At 33.2% G+C, this 15,282-nt stretch overlaps 3 protein-coding genes across 3 annotated transcripts; all 3 read left to right on the top strand.

The window, feature by feature from the left end:
• Nucleotides 1-4,797: 4,797 nt before the first annotated feature.
• LOC150033118 (uncharacterized) lies at nucleotides 4,798-6,892 on the top strand. Its single transcript, XM_090306086.1, has 2 exons — nucleotides 4,798-5,241; nucleotides 5,859-6,892. Exons 1-2 carry the CDS (start codon nucleotides 5,134-5,136, stop codon nucleotides 6,780-6,782), a joined length of 1,032 nt encoding a protein of 343 aa, XP_090162212.1. The 5' UTR covers nucleotides 4,798-5,133; the 3' UTR covers nucleotides 6,783-6,892.
• A 184-nt stretch (nucleotides 6,893-7,076) lies between these two features.
• On the top strand, nucleotides 7,077-8,052 carry LOC150033117 (RING-H2 finger protein ATL16-like). Its single transcript, XM_090306087.1, has one exon. The coding sequence runs from the start codon at nucleotides 7,225-7,227 to the stop codon at nucleotides 7,843-7,845; it is 621 nt and encodes a 206-aa protein (XP_090162213.1). The 5' UTR covers nucleotides 7,077-7,224; the 3' UTR covers nucleotides 7,846-8,052.
• A 1,412-nt stretch (nucleotides 8,053-9,464) lies between these two features.
• LOC120087649 (UDP-N-acetylglucosamine (UAA) transporter family) lies at nucleotides 9,465-14,360 on the top strand. Its single transcript, XM_039044491.2, has 11 exons — nucleotides 9,465-9,941; nucleotides 10,499-10,612; nucleotides 10,817-10,909; nucleotides 11,037-11,102; nucleotides 11,284-11,382; nucleotides 12,050-12,129; nucleotides 12,589-12,701; nucleotides 13,448-13,536; nucleotides 13,665-13,751; nucleotides 13,859-13,927; nucleotides 14,025-14,360. The coding sequence occupies exons 1-11, from the start codon at nucleotides 9,846-9,848 to the stop codon at nucleotides 14,202-14,204; spliced, it is 1,086 nt and encodes a 361-aa protein (XP_038900419.2). The 5' UTR covers nucleotides 9,465-9,845; the 3' UTR covers nucleotides 14,205-14,360.
• Nucleotides 14,361-15,282: the final 922 nt, after the last annotated feature.

Raw genomic sequence — 15,282 nt, 5'->3', positions numbered from 1 at the left:
TCTATTTTTGTGGGCATTCTCTCTTAAAAATTAGGGGCCTTTCCCCTTTGATTATTCTATCAGTAATCATTAAATTTTAATTGATACTTGATAGATATAATTTCCATCCTTTTTGTTTATTTTATTTTAACCATTATATTTTCAAATATTATATTAGAATATTTAGGATTTACATATAAAATCATTCTAATCATCTTTGCTATAAATGGCATTGTAATCATTGTAATCATTCTAAATCTAATTGTCTTTGATTTCAGACTTTGTTTAATTTATATACATTGGATATATTTTGTTTTAAAAATTGTATATGCATGGTATTCATAACTAAATTGAATGATCGATGGAAGCATAATTTAATTATAAGTTATTTTAAGGTCGTAGGTCTAAATTTTGTTCGTATTGTAATTTTTGGTTTTATTTAATTTTCTAGATATTATTTCAACGATATTACATTACTGTACAAATAAGAATGAAATTATCTAAAATTATAACTACACTCAAGTTATTTTTAAAGATATGTGGTCAATATGAAAATCTTATTTAAAAGAGAGAGAAAAAATAGAAGAGTAACTCAATTGATATGAAATCATTATTATGATAAAGAAAAATCAAATTAAGTCAAATCAACGTACACTTTTAATTATTAAGAAAAAATTAAGCCATAATGTGGCTTACAATATTTGTTTATTTAACCTGCCAGTGCCAACCTCTAGTAAAATATTAAGTGTAGAAAAAATATTGGGCAAAATATATTTTTAGCTCATGAAATTTGAAATTTGTATCAATTTATTTTCAACATTTTAAAAAAATGTTCGATTATGATATACGAATTAACGATGTATTTTAAACTCATATCTCTCTCCCTCATTTCTTTCTTCTTTAAAACTCATATCTAAAAAGATCACCATATGTTTGTAAACATTTCTCAATTGCGGAAAGATTTCTTAAAATCAAAGAGATTATTGATTGGAAAAGCAAACAAATTTACATGGTTGATCATATTTTAAACCCCTTCATAAGGGTATTCGTGAGTTGAGATAGGTTAGATTGAGACACTTTTTAAACCTAATATAATCATTGTATTTGTAAATTTCTTCAACTCAAACATCCCTTATTAAATAATAAATCCATCCCAACTCAATCCTAAAAATTTTAGGCTGGATTAGTTCGAATCGTTCGGGTCATTATTAAAAATTTGTTTTTAAAAAGAAGTAGCATGTTAATATGTAAAAAAAAATTGGTTAAAAATCTTCGTGTATTGAAATAAAATTAACAAATGAATTTTAATTATATTATGAAAAAATTATTTTCATAGTGTTAAAAAATCATTTTAAATTATTGATGGATAATAAATAGTCTAAGAAAATCATGAAAGTAAGTGAAATTAAAATAAATATTGGTGTATATAATTGTATTAGAAGTTTTTTTTAAAAAAAAACATACTTTTTAATATTAATAATGAATTCGGGTTAGATGAGTCGACTCAAGTTATTTTTGGTGAACTCATGAGCCAACTCAAATTATAAAATTTTCATTTATTTGAACCAAATCCAACCAAAACTAATAGTCCAATCTAAATCATATGGTTTAGATTGGATTGATCGGATTTTTCGAGTCATCGAATTTTTTAAACACCCATACGACCCCCGTGTCATATATTGCATCACCGTACCCTTTTTTTTGTTCAACATCAACTCACTAGACATAATTAGCATCAACCACACATTTTGTTTACTTATATATGTAGAGAACATAATCTAAAAACACACATGCTAAAAAACTTTATTTTAAAGTTCACGCAATATTCAAAATATACCCTTACAAACAAAAATTTACTGTAACAACAGTGATAGTGGATCAAAGATGATCCAAAAATTAGACCCAAAATGCCAAGTGATCCAAATTTTTTTTTTTTTTTAAATGCCAAATGACTTTCTGTTGATGTTATAGACAAGTAAACTTACGGTATTGTGCCTCATTTATTTTTTTTTTTCTTTTCTTTCTTCTTCTCTAGACCACTAATAGGTCTATTTTTTATTTTTATTTTTTATAATTTTCTTTCTCACGGTGTCTTCTTCTTCTTTGGTTGGATTTTTTTTTCTTCTTCTACTTCACATCTTCTTCATCTCCCTAGTTTTCTTCTTCTCCGACTGGGTTTTTTTTGTTCCTTCTTCTTCATCTCCACGAGTCTTCTTCTTCTCTAGCACGACCACGCCTTCTCCAGCAGACAAGAGAAAGATTCTCCAATAGACGAGAGCAAGAATGACCGAGAGCGAAAGGGAGAGAAGACGAAGCAAGAACGAGAGTGAGAGCGAACGAGATAACAGATCTATGTGAGGAGGAGAGCAATGATGTGGAGAGGAAAATGATGGAGCAAGAAAGGTGATGGTGCGAGAGTGCAAGAGTGCGAGAGAGAGCAAGAGCGAGATATTTTTTCATGTCCACACGAGATAATTTCACCCGAATTTGATGTTAGCAAAAAATTATTTAACATTTTCTTTAAATTTTGAGTCATTTGACATTTTTTTACCTAATCTTTCGAATCATTCATAGAAAGTTTTTTTTAAAAAAAAGTGCATGTGAATTATCAAAACTCAAACCACAAATGGGTAATTTAGCCCAAAGAAAAAAATGAATTGTGTATATCTATATAAAGTAAGAAAAGAAACGCATCTCTAGAGTACGGCGGTTATTGAGAAAGAATTAGAATAGGACATAGACCAATTCATACTTATCCCCACTAATTAATATTAACGAAAAATAAATTGGGGGGGGGGGGGGGGGGGGGGGGGGGAAGCACGTGCAAGCTAGAAGTAGCCACGTATGTAGCACGATTAATTGGCAAGTGCATGTGCCACATCGCACGGTGAAGAAAAAGAGGAAAAAACAAAGGTTCTCCGAACCATGCAGAACTCCGGTCACAGTCCGGTGCCACGTATTAGAAGACGGCGACGCCAACTTGGACATTTGTCCACGTGTCAACTTCCCAATGGCCCCTCTCAGACACCTACCTAACTTCCCATGTGAATTTGCACTTCACGACAATCCAACCCATAGACCTCTCTGTTAATTAAGCCCCCTCACAAGTCCTAATCCCACCCCTTATTATGATTTAGACTTATTTCCAAATTATACTTTATAACATATTAATTTTATAAATTATTATACGTAACGTTATGTATGTTCCTAGACTGGGGAAGTCAAATAATCATTCGGTCATAAGGAGAGGAAAAAAAAATGATTAAATTAAAACCATAGTTTAGTTTAATATTGATGTCTATTTGAAGAGTCTATGTATGTGGGTATATATTTTGTAATAATTTCCACGATATTCCAAGGATTTGTCGACAGGTAAAGTCGTTAGCTGTTAGGAAACTAGGGAGGTAAAAGCGAGTTTGGTCTCCTCTTTTTTGGACATTTGTGTCATGTAACGTAAAATAACAAAGAGTCACACTTTTTATAAGAAGAAAAATAAATGCCATTGTTTCAAAATAGCCAGTGTTCTCCCTCTCACCCTATCAATTACTTTTTCTTTTTCTTTTTTTCTAAAAAAAATTACTTTTTAGAATATTACATCTACCATAAAAGAATTATTAAAATATTCATCGATATATCAATAAAATATAAAAAGCTATCATCATTTCACATCCCCAATATAAATATAAGTACTAATAATACAATTTATGCCTTACTTAAGAGAGTAAAGAAAAACTCAATTATTAATTTTATAAATCATCAAAGTATATATCGTCGACCAAGAAGTCTAAAGTTTAAATCTCCTAGCTCGTATATTGTTTATATATTTTGTTAAACTGTAAATCTAGTTCATGAATTTTATGTTCATGTCTAATAAGCTCCTTAACTTTCAGTTTTGTGTCTAATAGGTCATTGACATATTTAAGATTTTGAATAATCATATATTAGATATTATTTTAATTTTACGTCTTAAAAAAATCTTAAACTTCAAATTTTGTATTTAATAGATCCATGAATTTAAAAAATATATAGAATAGATAAATAACCTATCTGACACAAAATTTAAAATTGAAACATATATTGGATGCAAAATTAAAAGTTTATTGACTCATTAAACATTTTATAAAGTTAAATAAACTATAGAATACAAAACTAAAAGTTTATCCTATTAAATGCTTTTGAAAGTTTAGAATCCGTCTGGTAACTATTTAGTTTTAAATTTTTTAAAATTAAGCTTATAAACACTCATTTTACCTCTAAATTTCTTGTTTTTTTATATTATTTACCAATGTTTTAAAAAACTAAGCCAAAACTTGAAAACTAAAAAAAATAGATTTTAAAAACTTGTTTTTGGTTTTGGAATTTGACTAAGAATTTAAATCTTATACTTAAGAAAAATGCAAATGATTATAAGAAAATGAAAAAAATAGACTTAATTAAAAACCAAAAACTAAAAATTATCAAATGAGATCTTAGTTATCGAATCCACACCATCTTTAAAATTTAAAGACAACTTATAATTGAACTTAAAAAAGAACCCTTTTTTTCTAAAAGAAAGAAAAGTTGTAATATTCCAATTTTCTACAGATTACTTGGATCCATAATGTGAGACCACAGAAATGGATGAATGACAAGATGGGCTTTGATGGGCCCATTTCCCACCCCTTTGTACACGTAAAAATGTTACAGTTAATAGAGATAAAAGAGAGAGCCGGCGGGGGGAAATTAAAATTTAAAAGGAGATAATTTGGGATTTTTAAACTTTATTAGAGTCTAAGCTTAGTATTTGTGTATTGTAGTAGTGAGGGGAGTTTTATATAAGGGAAATCTAACCGGTCTTTACTGCTTGACCTTCATGTGAGAGAAAGAGAGAGAGGGAATTCCCTTTCTTTGTTTCCATTTTTGAGCAAAGAGAGAGAAGTATTCACAGAGAGATGAAGTGGTTTATAATGGAATTCAATACCCCCCCTGCCTCTCGGGCGTAGAATTTGGAATTTCATTTCTTTCTATACATGACCCTCTCCTTTTCTCTGGAACTTTGTAAAAAAAAAAAAAAAAAAAAAAAAAAAAAAAAAAAAAAAAAAAAAATTAAAAAAGGAACATTTCTCTCTCTCTCTCTAGCTTATAACCTGTCCTATCATTCTCATCAATTTATAAATGTCTCAGGGTCCAACTTTCTTTCTTAAACTCCCCTATACTTTTCTCCATATTGGCCAAGAAGTGGAAACCATGGAGGATTTGGGCTGTTTATGGAGATTTCAGGAGGTGGGTCTCTCTTTTTCTTTCTCTTTTCATGTTCCAAGAGTTGGTTCAGTTCATTTATTCTTCTGGGTCTTCTCAATTTTGGGTGTTTGAACTAATGATTGTTTGTTTGGTCTTCCCCTGATCTCGTTCACTCTGTTTTTCTTTAAGAGTTCAAATTTTTTTAATGGAAAATGATAACTTAAGTTCACTGAAGTTGGGTGTTGTAATGATTTCCTATATCAGAAGACATGTTCCAGCTAGATCTTGTTTTCTTTGTTCTTAGGTGGGGGGAATGAACTGCAAATTCTCTATTTGTTTTGTTCCAAGTAGCAGAAGCAGGGAAGGGAAGTAACAGTGTTTGTGCTGTTCACGACGTGTGTGCTGACTTTTTTGATCTGAGCATGTTTGGTTGCAAATAGAAAAGAATATGTCGGTATTGATGAGAATTATTCTATATGTTATTCCATGACATTGATTAATAGTAACTAATTTGCAGCATTATTTGACACTGGACTTTGGATTTCCAAGTGCCTTCTTGGCATTCCCCAATACTTTATAATTATCTTCTCACTTTTTCTCTCTCTTTAAAACAAATCTTTTGTTGTGATTATACTAATAAAACTAATTTCAATTGGCAGAACGTGGAGGAGTTGAAGCAGAAACTTCTACAGACTACTTTTGAACTGGAGTCACTAAAAATGGAAGCCAATGAAGAAAGTATAAAGAACAAAGAAAAAGTGAGGAGCTTACTTCTTCTCCTGCAGGCAGCATATGAAGAAAGAGATGAAGCAAGAGATCAGCTGCAGAAACTGATGAACAAGTTCATGCCAACTACTGCAACTGAATTACCAGCTCTGCTTCATTTCCAACCTGAAAGCCCTCTCAACATACCTACCAAAGCAAATTCAAGCATTACCGAATCAAGCAGTCTATATGAAACTTATAATCACCATTCTTACGGTTCTTCACCGGCAGATTCATTCTTTGATGGAGTTTCATCACCAGATTTCTCCACTGCAAACATGGCTGATTCAAGCAAGATAAGTTTTGTAAATCAGCCCTTTGTCACAGAGTATAATCCCCCTCAGCCTCCTCTGACCACAGGTCTAGACATTCCCAAAACAGAAAAGGCTGATCCATTTTATGCAGTGATTGATAATCTTGTTAAGGGAAAAACATTGCCTCGGAAAGGAAAGCTCCTGCAAGCTGTTACAGAAGCCGGTCCTTTACTTCAGACGCTTCTCGTCGCTGGGCCACTTCCCCAATGGCGTAATCCTCCGCCATTGCAAGCGTTCAAGATTCCCCCTCTTCTAGTGGATGGCTGCAACACTAAAAATATCAATCAAAACACCACTTCAAAACCTAGCAACCCTTCCCCAAAGCCACTCCATTCTCTTCTACGCACTGAAATGTCCCGTGGATCTTCTCAAATTTGTTCAGCTTCCTCCATGTTGAGTTTCACAAATGGCCCTTCTGGTTCTTGCTTCAACAGTGCCTTGCTGATGGCTCCAAATGTTAACCACCCTCAAATTCTAGCAGCCAAGAGACAGAAAATTCAATGACCCACCATTGTACAAATCAAGATCTGGAATTGGCAGTGTAAAAAATGACTTGGTAGTAGTTTTATTGACGAGATTTGAAGTTTTAATTACATCAAAATTAACTTCATCGACCCCATCATGCTAATCAATTCTCAACTTCATTTTTTCCCATATTGACAAGAAACAACAATATTTAAACAGGGTGGTTTGTTAATCTGATTGATAAGAAACTTTAACTTCTTGCATTGTTATCCAAATATTATAACTAGCTTTCAATGTCTTCTTTCGTTTTCTACTTAGATATCATCTAAATACAATTTTAATCTGCTTTTTGACGGAGAAATTCAGGTGCGAGATTCACTATTCATCTTATTTATAGACCAAAACAATAATCATCGAAACCCTTCACTAACTTTTATCATCTTCAAATGCTTTCGTCTCATCTACGAGTATATCATCTTACATGCCATCGAGTCCGCCGCCGCCATCTCCGGTGCCTGATTACTCTAGCTGGAGTCCGTGGTCAATCTCGACCATCGCCATCGTCTGCATAGTCTTTCTACTGTTGAGCAACTATAGACTTTTGAAACATCTGTTCCGTGTGTTTCATGGACTGATTTCCGGTCGACCTAGGGTCCAATTTGAGGAAAACCCTAATGGTCCTTCTCTGCAAGTCCATGGACATGGATTGGAGGCCTCCATGATTCGTTTGCTACCTATATCACAGTTCAAAAAGAATGAAGAATCCGAATCCACGGCAAGCTTCAATACGGAATGCGCTGTTTGTTTGGGTGAATTCGAAGAAGGGGAATTGATTAAACACTTACCGAATTGCAATCATTCGTTTCATAGTTGTTGCATCGACGCCTGGTTTCGTGATCATTCGAGTTGCCCTCTCTGCAGATTGCAAGTCTTGAGTTTCTCCACTCCCGATTCTTCTTCGGCAATGATGGAGACGCTTAGAGGAGAAAACGCCCTACGAGAAAGAGTAGCGCATTATGAAACGATTCGTGCTCAAATTCTGCAGCAGCCGGAATTGAGAAGAGATGCATCGGTTCAAGGATCAGATCAACGAAATCGATGAACAAATCAATCGACGGAAGCAACATTCGTGATGAAGCCGGCGATTTTTTTTTTCTCCAAGTATTTCATCTAGTAATTCTTTTTTCCCCCTTTTGAATAACACCAATTAATTCCAATTTATCCAATGAAATTAAGTAAATGCATTAGTGAAATGTATAAATTTCCATTTTTATTTATTAACACAAAATTTCTCCGTTTTTCTCCAAAATGAGTTCAAATGCATGTTGGATCTTGATTAAATTAAAAGTTTGTAAACGCTTAATGTAAGGAGGTTGATGTGTCGAGTTTTGGTATCGTCCTTCTACATGATTCGACCGTAGTGAAAATTTTAGCGTATGGGTTTCAGGATCGGCATTTTTCCTCCTCTGCGTGCTGAGGTTGTTGCTGTCTTCTAGAGTCTACGGTTTGTTGAGTAGCCAACTGTCAGTTCAATATTAGGAATTTTATCCTTCGACCTAGGGGCGTCATAACTTGATTATTTCTTTTCTTTATCTAAAAATAATAATAATAATACAAAATAAATAAATGGTGTTCCGATCAAAGTTGCTAAATATAACATCGTTTAATTAAATCTAAATTTAAACTTTCTACTTAAACTAGTTAGAAGATTTAAGGTGGAATTAAATCTTTTTAAATTTGAGGAGGTCAACATTAACATCTTTCGATCACTAATACATTTATATGTCAGTTTGATATTCGCCTTGGCATCCAAAACCTAGACTTTTGCCCCATTTAATAATAATTTGGTCCTTTTGTTTTTAGTTTTTGAAAGTTAAAGCCTAAAAATACTCATTCGGCTACTTTCACCTCTAGCCCTCCATTTGGATTTAAGAAAGTTTAAGGAATGATTTTAAATTCTATGATCTGAAATTCGAGAAACAATTAATTACTTTGTTTTGAATGAGAAAGATTTGAAATGAATATACTTAAAATTTTGTGTTTGAATGGTAAACAAAAAAGAAAAGACAATTTACTAATATAAACTTTTAACCATGATGTGTTAATTGAAAATTAGAATTTGACAAAATTAATTAAGTAATTTACTTTCAAATCCTCTAAAATCCAATCTAAGCAATTTAGTTAGAAAAGTTTTATTTTTCTTTTTTAAGTGAAATAGAATTTGAAATCACTCCGAATTTTAAAATTATTCTGCAGTACCAAACAATTGAATTCATTTGAAATCTATTATGAATTGAAATTCTTCAAAATCATGAGGTTCCAAAGAGGCCATAAATGTTTTTGTTTATTATTACTTTTTACCAATATTTTCAAAAATCAAGTCAAATTTTGAAAAAAAAAAAAAAGTAGTTTCTAAAAACATTTTATGCTTTTGAAATTTGATTAAAAATTCGTACCTAAAAAAAATATGTAAAAGAATAAAATAAAATAAACATAGTTTTTAAAAATAAAAAATATAAAATGAGGTGGTTAACAAATGAGGCATAAATATGAAAACATGTATTAGTTAAACAAAAAAAATGGCAAGTTAGAATACATACAAAAATACCAAAATGAGAATAGCTCCTCCTACTTATATTTTCAAACTGAGGTAAGAGATCTGAATTTTCATTAATCATATTCAAAAGGAATATAAATAAATAAAAATAAAGCACAAAAACAGAAAAAAAAAAAAAAGTTGTAAAAGAAAAACAAAATCGAAGAACAAAAAGTAAAGGAAGGAGAGAATGACGCCGGAGAAACGATTCGGGCGCAAAACAGTAAAGACTCCCTTTTTAGGCCTTTTTTCTTACACCCACTTCCCTCGAATCTCTTTGATCCGAAATCGTCGTGCGTTGCATTAACCAGTCATCTTCAACATCCTTCCCATTCTTCTCTGCGTCGCCACTTTTCTCACAGTTTCAGCTCTGCATCTATGAGCTCTACGCCTCTTATGGCTCTCTTCTTCTTTTCTTCCTCTTGATTCTCGAGAAATGGAATCGATGTTCTTCGACAATCGGAAAATAAAGCGTCGGACGTTACAGTAGAGACTGTTGTTGGGTTATGGCCGAACCTACCCATAAAGACAATAAACTATGGAAAGGGTTATTTGCGGTGGCCGGAATCATGACCACCCTTGTCACCTATGGAGTCTTACAGGTCACTTTCCCAACATTTTTTCGTGTTTTACCTCTTTTTGATTCTTCATTATTGTCGGAATTTTGTGCCTTCGGCTCCTGAGTTTGATATTTGATCGAATCAACAGTTTTGATTGTTTTAGAATGTACATGTTTTTCAATTCGCTGATTTAACTTAAGCTTTTGATGTTTTGTCTTCATCGGTTGTCAAGTACATGTTTTCAGTGTTTCCTCGTTCTAGTTTTAGCAGTTGTGCAAGGATTATGGAAGGAAATTTGCAGGAAATGAAGAAGGGTGTGGGTATATTGAAACATTTAGGAGTAACTTAACTATAACGGTAATGTCCATTGTTAATGCCTGGTCTCCTCATGCGATCCTTGAATTGGTCTGGTGCGGTTTGTACTTGCTGTAGACTAGTGGACTATTGACATATCATTTGCTCAATTGTATGCTTGATTGATAGTCTAAATGTAAACTGCTGTCTTGGACTTCTGCAAAGCTATTTGTCTGTCTTGTTGCAATTTCATAGAGAGAACTTGCCATAAGTTATTTAGCTCACTTTGTCTGTGTTATTTGCAGGAAAAGATCATGAGAGTTCCATATGGGACGAACAAAGATTATTTTAAGCATTCCTTGTTTCTTGTTTTTTGTAACCGCATCACCACTTCTGCAGTTTCTGCAGGTGTTCTACTGGTAAGAGCCTGATATTCGATACTTCCTGCAATCCTTGTTCTTTTATGTGTACTCCTCGAGGGTTTTTGAGTAAACTTAAATTACTCCCGGTGAATTGCTACTAGAATTTGCTTTATGCTACTGTCGACCTGTCCTTTACTTAAACCACTACACTATGAATACTTTCTTTTCTGAAGTATCTATTGATTCTCTTGATCTACATAGGCAAGTAAAAAGACAGTGGACCCTGTAGCTCCAGTTTACAAATACTGCCTTGTTTCAATAACAAATATATTGACCACCACATGTCAGTATGAGGTAAGCTGACTTGTTTTCTCCGAATGTGGCACACTACATATTCCTTTGCTACTGTATAAACTATTTTTGTGGGTATTTTATATCATCCAGTCATATTCATGTTTGATCGTCTCATATTTTTCTATAGGCCCTCAAGTATGTCAGTTTTCCTGTTCAAACTCTGGCTAAGTGTGCTAAAATGATACCTGTCATGGTGAGAGTTTTTAATGTCTTTGTTGATGTAGTTATTACTCTATCTTAATCTGCATTCTTATTTTTTCCCGTTCTAGTATTTGATTTACCCTCAATTTGTAGTGGAGAGGCATCGTTGTTGATTGAATTGGCATTAGATTCTTGAGTGACTAATTGTTTTAGTGTTATCCATTGTTATACAGGTGTGGGGTACCGTTATTATGCAAAAGAAATATAAGGGTCATGACTATTTGCTGGCTCTTATTGTGACTCTGGGTTGTTCGATATTTGTTCTCTATCCGGTAAGGCTTTGTTTGTAGGCACCAGCTCCCTGCTCCCCGCTCCCTCCCCTCCCCCCCCTCTCTCTCAAGCATTTGTGTGAGTTGGGGAAATTGTAACAACCTACTTTGTCTTTTTTGGCACCTCATGCAATTTATTGTCTAGTGCCAAAGTTACCCATGAAAAAGGACGTTCAAAGTCAGCTTGTAACTACCAACTTATGCCACAGAACGTTCCCTTCTGTTAACTTCAACATTTTGAAGAATCAAAACTAACTGGAACTGTCTGAATTTCCGTTTAAATTTTCTGAATTTCTTGAATAGTGAAAGCTTGTCAAGTGGTGATTTAGTTTTTGGAAATAAATAGTTCCTTTTACTTTTAGGCCATCTTTAGATTTTTGATCTTTATTATCTGGTGAGTGTCATGCCATGTCACTCACCTCTCATCAATTCAATTGCTTCAAGATGTGGTCTGCACCTTTACATGTCTAGGCTTTGGTACTAATTCATGGATTAAATCATACATATGTTAGTGTTTATTTTTGTCCCAATATGGCAACATGTAGAGAAGATATCGATATGGTAGATCAGATATCAATAATACTTTTGAAGTTTGTTTTCATTTTTCTGTTATTAATGCTACACCCTAAATCCAGTTACAAATGATTATTAAATTTTCCCTCAATTGTAGGCATCAGCTGAGATTAGTCCATACGATAGAGGAAGGGAAAGCACGGTTTGGGGTGTCTCGCTTATGATTGGTTATCTTGGGTAATATTTTGTAACTCATTATATTGAAGTTGAAGGATGATATATTCGATTCCCTTCTATTTTGAATTTTTAGTTTAGAACTATTATGAAAATGGTAGATAACTACAAGGGAGGAAATATAGAAAATTGACAACAGATAATAACGCTTGCCTTCCCCTCCTGGGAGGAGAACAATGGAAAAGCAATATTTGGAAGGTATCATTGAGAGAGAATAGTTTGAGAACCATACATTTAGCATATATATTGATGATACTATTTCTTCTTGAATTTATTGGAGTGGTGCACTCGAGCTCGATTTTAGGGGCAAGTAAAATTTGCATTAGTTATAAGGTTTTATCTTTTATTGTGTCCATGTCCATGATGCTTTATCTTTTACCATTATCTTATGCTCATTGTTACATTTTAAATCTCTCAATGTATAAAGTAAGCATATAAATCTCTAATACTCGGCATTAACAGGTTTGATGGCTTTACAAGCACATTTCAAGATAAACTTTTCAAAGGCTATAATATGGACATACACAATCAAATTTTCTACACAACTTTGTGTTCTTGCATTCTTAGTCTGACAGGTCAGTTCCCTGCTCTCATTGTTGACCTGGTAAACTCATTTTGACCTTCGATGATTCATTTCAATTGATTTCATGGAGGATACTTTGGATTGCATTGCATCTTGTATTTTTCTGACTGATTGAACATTTAGAAACTTCATGGCCACCTAGTGGTCAAGAGACCAAAAAAAAAAAAAAAAAAAAAAAAAAAAAAAAAAAAAAAAAAAAAAAAAGAAGAAGAAGAAGAAAAAAAGGTAAAGATTTTGGGTTGGTGCAAATCCAGGTGGTCACCTACCTTGGAATTAGAATGTTATGCCTAGGATATTATAATCCTATATGTTTCATAACAACAAGATGCTGCAGTTGCAATGTCAGGTTGTGCTTTCATGAGATTAGTTGAGGATTGTATAGCAATGTTGGTATCAAAAAGAAAAGGAAAACTTTTAAGAGGGAGAAAGGTGCAATGATTACACTGAGTACTCGTTGAGATTGAAAATCAGAACTTGTTTCACAGAATTGAACTCTCATCTCCAGATTATGTGATTATGAGAGTCCAGAGAAACATGTATACTAGGAAACGGAAGTTGGGGTGGGCGATGTTAGGCCATTAGTTTAATTCATTCTGGGATCAAAATTTTCTGCTGTGAAGGAGTGTTTGCTTAATTGATCAAATCTTTTTCTTTCTAATATGCATGGCACTTAATAGTATTTGAACTGCAAAAGTTTCAAATTGATATTCAGTTCAAACCTTTTGCTTTGTAACGTAGGTCTTATATTACAAGGCCATCTACTTCCTGCAATTGATTTTGTTTATCTTCATAAGGATTGTTTCTTCGACATTGCATTTCTCTCCACAGTGAGTAACCTTTACTCTGCTTCGAATTTAAGTTGTTCCTCTTCACATTCTTCTTCATTTCATTTGATTGTTAAAAGTCTTAGCTTGAATAAATGGATAGTGAGCGGTACTAATGTTGACTCCCACAGGTAGCAACTGCTAGTCAATTTTTTATTTCTTACACAATTCGAACTTTTGGAGCTCTGACTTTTGCCACCATAATGACAACAAGACAGGTTAACTCTTAAATCTCATCAACTTTTATACATTCCGATTCGATTTCTTGGTCGTGTTTCTTATTATGCTGAGCCATACTCTTTTCCTTTTTCTTTTTTGGTTGAAGTTGGTCAGCATCATGTTATCTTGTGTATGGTTTTCTCATCCTCTTAGCTGGGAACAATGGATTGGAGCTGTAAGTCGTGATTTCAATCCTTTGCTAATGTCTAATAACAGTTTCGAAGTTCTCAATCATAACTCTTGGTTTTTTTTTCTTTTTCAATCATGTTCAGGTTCTGGTCTTTGGTTCGATTTATGCTAGAAGCTTCCTGCGAAATGCACCTCAGAAACTTCCAACTTCAGAAACGGAAGAAAACCATCCTGCAAGCCCAGTGAACCGATCTTCGAGCCCCATGAATCGATCTTCAAGCCCCATGAACCGATCTTCAAGCCCCATGAAGGAGAATCCATGATTGGAGAGCTTTGTGTTGCATTTACCAATTACCATGTGATATTTCAAAAGGCAAAGACAATTAGAATTTAGAATAGGTTTGTAGTTGCAAACATTGCTGATAGAGATAATGTTACTGAAGCCAGTTTTCATCTGCTTTTTTATTTATTTCTTAAAATGGTCTTCTGATTGAGATTTCATGCTCAGTAGGTTGGAAGCACATAAAATTTTATGACACTGAAAGAGGGGAAGACATTTGACCCTCTAAAATTAAAAGAATTAGAATTAAATATTTTAAGATTCTCAATTTGTTCTCTCAAATTTTTAGATTTTAAAAGTATGAGAAATCTTTGAAATATCAAAGTTGGCCTCTTCCAATATTTTTTTGCCCTGCCCCAGTACATGATCGGATAAGTTAAAATAAGATTTAATTTTTATTTATGTTCTTATTCAGATTTTTGTTCAAATTAAAATAAAACTTTGTATTTAGGGGACGTTGGATAAAATTAGGAGAGTTGGGTTGTGTGAACTTTTTTTTGTTTGGCCCAGTAACTCACAGTCTTATTCTTAATTCAACTCTCCTAATTCAGTGCATTTTAAATTACTCTTTCTTTTAAGTCTCCTCTGATCGTTGTCTTTCACTCAACTATTTTTTCACATTATCTCTATCTCTTTCATCTTCTCTCATCTTCTCTCTTCTTCATCTGCGTGGTTCATTCTCATCATCTCGTCCATTTTTCTTCCCAGAGTTTTTGGGTTTTTTCTTGTTGAATCACTCTTCTCTGTATATTCTTCTAAGTCTATTTTCATTTTTTTTTTCGCGAAGATCTATTATGTATGTGGTTATTTTTTATAGATCCGATTAAGTTTCTTCTTCCTCTTTCGTTTTTTCGTTTTTTCTTTTTTTTAGTTTTTGTTATGGGTTTTGGATTTGTCTTCTCCTTGTGTTTTTTTGTTCCATGTTCAATTTTTCCACGATTTTTTGAGGCCCAATCAAATTTATCTACATGTTAGATCTGTAGGTTTTTTTTGTTCGATTGATTTTTGGGTTTTGTTGTCCTTAGTAGGTTTTTCCTTGGATTTTGGGTTTTGGTTTTCAA

This window comes from Benincasa hispida, chromosome 10, assembly GCF_027475165.1.
Source record: "Benincasa hispida cultivar pf3 chromosome 10, pf3_genome.v1.1, whole genome shotgun sequence".
NCBI lineage: Eukaryota > Viridiplantae > Streptophyta > Magnoliopsida > Cucurbitales > Cucurbitaceae > Benincasa > Benincasa hispida.
The sequence above is the reverse complement of the archived record's forward strand: the minus strand, read 5'-3'. Positions and strand labels throughout refer to the sequence as shown.

Bases quoted from the DNA above. Each gene is read 5' to 3' on its own strand.
- LOC150033118 (XM_090306086.1), top strand. From the start codon at position 5,134: ATGTCTCAGGGTCCAACTTTCTTTCTTAAACTCCCCTATACTTTTCTC. The intron at 5,242-5,858 runs GTGGGTCTCTCT...TTCAATTGGCAG, and splicing joins GTTTATGGAGATTTCAGGAG to AACGTGGAGGAGTTGAAGCA.
- LOC150033117 (XM_090306087.1), top strand. From the start codon at position 7,225: ATGCCATCGAGTCCGCCGCCGCCATCTCCGGTGCCTGATTACTCTAGC.
- LOC120087649 (XM_039044491.2), top strand. From the start codon at position 9,846: ATGGCCGAACCTACCCATAAAGACAATAAACTATGGAAAGGGTTATTT. The intron at 10,910-11,036 runs GTAAGCTGACTT...ATTTTTCTATAG, and splicing joins CCACCACATGTCAGTATGAG to GCCCTCAAGTATGTCAGTTT. The intron at 11,103-11,283 runs GTGAGAGTTTTT...ATTGTTATACAG, and splicing joins CTAAAATGATACCTGTCATG to GTGTGGGGTACCGTTATTAT.